This window comes from Phaseolus vulgaris, chromosome 9 (assembly GCF_051622355.1).
Source record: "Phaseolus vulgaris cultivar YP4 chromosome 9, ASM5162235v1, whole genome shotgun sequence".
Lineage (NCBI taxonomy): Eukaryota > Viridiplantae > Streptophyta > Magnoliopsida > Fabales > Fabaceae > Phaseolus > Phaseolus vulgaris.
Genome location: NC_143506.1, coordinates 27,214,538 through 27,221,243, shown reverse-complemented (window position 1 = coordinate 27,221,243; position 6,706 = coordinate 27,214,538). Strand labels below are relative to the sequence as shown.

General features: G+C 33.7%; 1 protein-coding gene across 1 annotated transcript; it reads left to right on the top strand.

The window, feature by feature from the left end:
• The first annotated feature begins 3,924 nt into the window (after positions 1 to 3,924).
• LOC137822344 (glyceraldehyde-3-phosphate dehydrogenase, cytosolic) lies at positions 3,925 to 6,706 on the top strand. The gene is made up of 12 exons (XM_068627227.2): positions 3,925 to 3,980; positions 4,122 to 4,145; positions 4,249 to 4,349; positions 4,506 to 4,621; positions 4,733 to 4,832; positions 5,052 to 5,198; positions 5,293 to 5,353; positions 5,446 to 5,543; positions 5,659 to 5,801; positions 5,962 to 6,045; positions 6,152 to 6,241; positions 6,393 to 6,706. Exons 1-12 carry the CDS (start codon positions 3,977 to 3,979, stop codon positions 6,439 to 6,441), a joined length of 1,017 nt encoding a protein of 338 aa, XP_068483328.1. The 5' UTR covers positions 3,925 to 3,976; the 3' UTR covers positions 6,442 to 6,706.

The following is a 6,706-nucleotide window of genomic DNA, read 5'->3' as shown; positions in this document are numbered from 1 at the left end:
CATCATCAACCAATACACTAGCAAATAATCTTGTAAATTGTCTAAAATGCTATGATTTTGTTATGATGGTCATCTTTAGTGTTCAAATAACACTCACACTCGCGACAACACTCAACAAAATAAAAATAAAAGAGAGGAAGGAACAACTCCAAGAGAGAGGGACACTAGATGTTAGCGACGAAGGGCGACTACTACAATGGTAGTGAACGCAACAATGACGAGCAAAGCGATAGCTACAGGTGATGATCGCGATCATGAATGGAGAGCGAAACCACCACAGTTGTCTCTGCCTCTACCTCCCTTAGCTCCACCACCATAGACGTCATCGCCTCTGCCTCCCTCTCTCTCAATCTTCTTTCTTCAATTTCAAAATCCTAAAATTTTGTTTAGTACACGTGTGCAAACCAATATCATTGTGTGCGTCACATCATCAACAATTAACTCGTTGGTGGAAACTTAACGGAAGAGACGGAAACTTAACGGAAGAGACCAAATTGAACATTTTTAAAAAACCTTGTGACCAAACTGATTTTTTTAAAGACCACTATATTAAATTGAATATTGACATCAAATGTAGGATAAAAAGTTAATTATATCATAATACAACTATGACAAAGTTTAATTGGTGTTTCAAAATAAGTTAATTATTTTAAAATAAATAAATAATCTTAGTATCACATCAGTTAAGCTAATTAAGCTGCAACGTGATATATATCTTACACAGCATGTTTTAATTTTGAAAATATGGAACACTAAATATATTACTTTAAAATGAGAAGAAAATAATTAATTTATTGTGTCATATTTTAATCAATATAGTTCATATATAGTGATAAGCTCACAAATGATTAAGAAAAAAATAGCAGCAATATATATCAAGAAAAAATCATATGAAATATGATAAAAATAAGTTGTTTTTTTTTTAAGTAAAACAATCATTCTTTTTCTTTATTATGTATTAGTTGGACTTATAATTCTTAGGATTTATTTCTTGTAATCGATAATGTAATTACTAAATATTATATTAGGTTTAATTTGGCATTATCAAATCTAAAGAGTCATGAGAATGATTAACCGACAATAATACAAAGAAATGTAAGAAGAAAACATTATGTTCAAATAAATAGAAATATAATGGAAGGAGTCAACTTCAATGAAAAGAAGTCGACAAAGAAAACATGTTCAAGATAAACATGAGAAGTAGATGGAAGGCACACCTGCACAAATTTTGGCCAACCTTTAAACTTTCATTTGATTTTTTTTTTTAAATTTGAATTTTAAACCTCCCTCTATTTTTTAACTTGATTTTTTGGCATAAAGTCAATGTGATATAAAAGCTACATTTGCATGTCATTAGAGATAAATATAAATGCCAATTAGGGTATAATATAAATGCCATTTAGGGTAGATTTTTGGATGACAATTGTTATAAATAGTCATCATCACCCACTCTAAATCACTTTTGGACTCTAAATCACTTTTGGATATATATGCAAAATTGAGTTTATATCAGTTGTGAGAGTTTTATGCAAAATTGAGTTTATATCATTTGTGTGAGTTTTGAATATTATTGTTAAACAAGGTGGCTTTGATGATTTTCATATATGTTATAAAGAATTTGTTGTTGTGCATATGTTTAGTTAGGTAGATTTTGAGTTATAAATTCGCATCTAGTTATGATCCAAATTCATATGATTTGAAATCTATTTTGAAAGTTTTTTTTTTCAAATTTGTGTTAATTTTAGTTAGTTGATTCGTATTTTAAATAAGTTGAAATAAACTTCTGTTTATGCATGATGACTAAAACAAGTTTTTCAACAAATTGATTTATCGTATCAATCGATTAAAAAACACTTAAAGTTTTTAAAATAATTTAAAAATGATTTGTTTTATTTTGTCTTTTCTATTAATTAAAATCAATCAGTTAATTGAATGAATTGAAACAATGATGAAAAATTAATTTTTCAGCAATAGATTTTTTTTTATAATTAATAAAAATTTAATTTTAAAAATATTTTTCTTACACGGGCTAAATGAGTTTGAACAACTTGCGTAAGGTGGACCAAACACGGGGCGAGTCAGTTCGCATTGCCACCCCTACTTGAAAAAGAAGTCTCAATACCACTCTTACGCTACTAAGGATTTTCCATGTGGATTTGTTGTATCTTCTATCTCAAACCAAAATAAGCACGATTATAAGGATGTACTTTCATCCTCTTCAGATATAATTTATGTTTGTAGTCGTCTTTGCCACATCCTCGTGTTTTATCCTGAATCTGCAAGACAAACACCTGTTCTCTTTGGTGATAACTTATGTCTTAAGGTCGAGTTGTATGCTGTTAATCCCTTGCTTAAGATTGCAATAGAAGCTCACAACCAAGCCCTACAAAAAGCTACTAAGTGGAAAACGATGATCACGTTCTTGTTAGGCTTCAAACCTAAGCCTTGATGCCAACGACTTCCTCCATCCTAGTGGTGTTATCTTCTGATTATGAAAATACGGAAGAAGTTGCCTAGTATGGTTTGCCCTTTGTTGTTGTTACTTAAAAAGGGGGAGATATAGATGTAAAGAAGAAAGAAATGAGTATATGTTAAGGGGGAGATTCCTAAGGAGAGCTAGAGAAGAAATGGAGAGTTAAGTACTTGAAGCAAAAGTAAAGTAGAAGAGAAAAGAGGAACATAGTTTCTTTTGTGTTGTTTTGTTCCCGTGACAAATTGTAACATACCGATGTATAAAGTTTGATGTGTTTGTTGAACAAAATAATTTGTTTTGAATGTTGTAAAACTCTATACTAAAATTACTATGTTTAATGCCTTGGATTCTATGGTGAAGTTGCTCTATAACCAAAATATCATGTTTAAACTTGATTGTTTTAAGCACCGTAAAAAAGGAATTTGTTAGAGAAAAGTCCAACATCCATGATTTTAATTAAGTGTTGAAAATAACAAAACACAAAATATAGTCATATTTCGTTTGTAAGATGCAAGTTTTTGTTCAAACAATAGATAATAATGTAGCAAGTGTTTCATCTGTTAAATGATATAATACTGTGTAGTGTTGTTTTTGTGTCTAATAAGTTGTTTAATGCTCAAATGATACTCACATAGTTTTAAGCTAACATTGTACTTAATAAATCTCTTTCTGCTTATTGTATATTGTAGAAAATGTCCGTTTCTTATGTCTAACTAAGAAGATTTGAAAAAGTTTACGTCACATCAACAATCTATTAAAAAATGAGCTAAAATTACTTTGCTTAAACAACTCTCAAATAGATGTTTTATTAACCTAGAAAAGTTTATCTTACAACTCTATGTTTTTCACAAGTTTAAATAAAAACACTTTATTTAAAAAAATATAAATACATTTATAAATAAGGAGGTTGCTGAGAAACACAATTAATATATGTATGGAATGCATTTAATTGATCTTCTTCATGCAAACTTATTAGAAGCGACATTTAAATGAGTGTGAAAATGTCCAGCCACTATAATAAGATTTGCAACGAGCTTCTTTTCTTTTACACCTATATAAAACTTGTATTTAAGAAGGAGAAAATTTACAACTTAGTTTATCAATTTTTGTGTGAGTTGGATTGACTTACATACTTCCAACAAACTACCAACAGTTTTTAAAGTATAATTCAATACTCATTTCTTGTAGTTTTTATAAAATAATTTCTAGTTTATATATAATTTATAATTTATCTTTAATAAACATTATGAGCATTCGTGTTTGAGGGTAACCAAATCTCACTTTTTTTTTTATATAAAAAAAGAGTGCAATGGAGAGAACGTAAAAATAGGAGAAAATGCAAAGAGGTAAAGTTTCACGGGTCTTTCGCTGGTCTCATAGGTGTCACCCACACCACCTACTACTTTTCATTTCCTTCTTCTATTAAAACCCTATCTCACTCTCAATAACCCACTCACTTCCATTCTCAACACACTCTTCTCTTCCAACTCCAACCAACCAGTCATGGGTATGCATATAACCACCACACCTTTTCCCTTTTCTTTTTCTCTTCTCTTCATTTTCAACTCTTCTCGCTTTCTCATAATCTCACTTTTTTCTTCTTTCTGTTTCGTTTTCCTTTTCTTTTCCAATCAATTTCATGGATCAGGCAAGGTCAAGATCGGAATCAACGGTAACTTATCTTCATCCTTTCTTCTCCCTTCAGATCACTTCAACTTTTTTTCCACTGTTCCGTTTTCGCCTTTTTTAGATTTAATTTTAGTTTGATGTAACAGGATTTGGAAGAATTGGGCGTTTGGTGGCCAGGGTGGCTCTTCAGAGAGACGATGTGGAACTCGTTGCCGTTAACGATCCCTTCATCACCACCGATTACATGGTACCCTTCATCTCCTACTTTCACACCTAACCTTCTCTTCTGTCTCACTGTCAATACTAGAACAAGGTTTACGCTTCAGATCGGCATAGTTTTTCATTTATATTTTGTTATTATTTGTTAGATCTGGTTGTTGACGGTCTTTGGTTGCGTTTGTAGACATACATGTTTAAATACGACAGTGTTCATGGACAATGGAAGCATCACGATGTCACCGTTAAGGACTCCAAGACCCTTCTCTTTGGTGAGAAGGCAGTCACTGTTTTTGGACACAGGTCTATTTTTCACAACTTCTTAATCTGTTCCATTGTTTTGCCATGCATGTTTATCTTGTAAGTGTTCGTTTCTTCACGAACAATGCCGTTAAATCTCTTGTTAATCCTCAGGAACCCCGATGAGATCCCATGGGGTGAGACCGGAGCTGATATCGTTGTTGAGTCCACCGGAGTTTTCACCGACAAGGACAAGGCCGCCGCACATTTGAAGGTTTCTATTTCTAACACTACCCCTTTGCCTCTACTAACTATTTTCACGCGTTGTTATTTTCTGTGTTCCATGTTTGGATCACTGTATCCTAATTTCCCTGCCTTTTTTTTTTAAATATTGTTTGAGATATATATTTTTTTTTATGTTCACATGTACCGATAGTATTTATTGTAAGGTAGAATTTTGATGATTGTTTGGTTTGTCATTTTATTAATCCAGGGTGGCGCTAAGAAGGTTATTATTTCCGCACCCAGTAAGGATGCTCCCATGTTTGTTGTTGGTGTTAACGAGCACGAGTACAAGGCAGAGCTTGATATCATCTCCAATGCCAGCTGCACAACCAACTGCCTTGCTCCACTCGCCAAGGTTTGCCATTTGCTTCATTCTGTGTAATTGATTTTGTTTTGTTGGTTGTGTTTTTTACTATCATAGTTCTAATTGTTTCTTGTTAATTTTGCAGGTTATTAATGACAGATTTGGTATTGTTGAGGGTTTGATGACCACAGTTCATTCCATCACTGGTGAGCATCACTTTTTAGTTGTCTGTTGCATATATTGGCTCATATACATACTAGTTGCTAAGTCTGGTTTATCTTATTGTTTTGCAAACCAGCTACCCAGAAGACTGTTGATGGACCATCAGCCAAAGACTGGAGAGGTGGAAGAGCTGCTTCATTTAACATCATTCCTAGCAGCACTGGAGCTGCCAAGGTGAACATTTGGTTCAATATGTTTTGGTGTTGCTGGCTTTGCCACAAGGTTGATATTGTATTGTGTACAGACGACTCTTTTTGGTTTTTACTTGTTCTTATTTTTGTGTGCCAAGGCTGTTGGGAAAGTCCTCCCTTCTTTGAATGGAAAATTGACTGGAATGGCATTCCGAGTTCCCACCGTGGATGTCTCCGTTGTTGACCTCACAGTGAGGCTGGAGAAGAGTGCCACCTATGAGGACATTAAAAAGGCTATCAAGTAAGGGCGGAATACTTTAATTTTCCTCTTATTGATTGTTGTGTTGTTGAATGCTATGCAAATTTTTCGTGACTTTTGTTATTCGAAATTCAATTCAGAGGTGCGTACATTTTGGGACTGGTCCTTCTCCACTATCTTATATAAATGTTGTGTTTCTCAGGGAGGAATCAGAGGGCAAGTTGAAGGGAATCCTTGGTTACACTGAAGATGATGTGGTCTCCACCGACTTTGTGGGTGACAGCAGGTATAAATCATGTAACAGTTGAGAAGTTATTTAACATTCATGGTCTCCGTTGTTGACATTATTCATTTATCTGTTATTGAACCTTTTTGTCATATAATTGTTCCAGATCAAGTATTTTTGATGCCAAGGCTGGAATAGCATTGAACGATAATTTTGTGAAGCTTGTCATGTGGTATGACAATGAGTGGGGATACAGGTAATCCACCTTGAACCTTTCTGATATTTAACAGTGTTGTCGTGCGTCACATAACAGATTTTTGGTTAATTAAACTCAATTAGTTGTGTTAAATTTGGCCAAAAATTTAATTCAGCTAGATCTAACACCTGCTGTGTTCCTGACCTTGCAGCTCACGTGTGATTGATCTGCTTGTTCACGTTGCCAAGATCTCTCTTTAAGCTGCTACTGCACTGTAGCTTGTCTACACGTGAGTACCGTATGTTTATGTCTAGCTGCGATTTTAGTGTCTTGCTCACTCAAAAATGAGTAGTCTGAATAATCATTGGTTTGCGGAACCATTGTTGTTACCCTGCTAGGAGCTTTAAGCTCTTTTTTGTTTTGCTCTTCTGTGTGCGGAGGGGATGGAGCTTTTTGATTTTATGTACTTGCTGATGTACTCGGCTTTATTGATTCTGATAATAGACATCTGCTCTCCATTTTTCA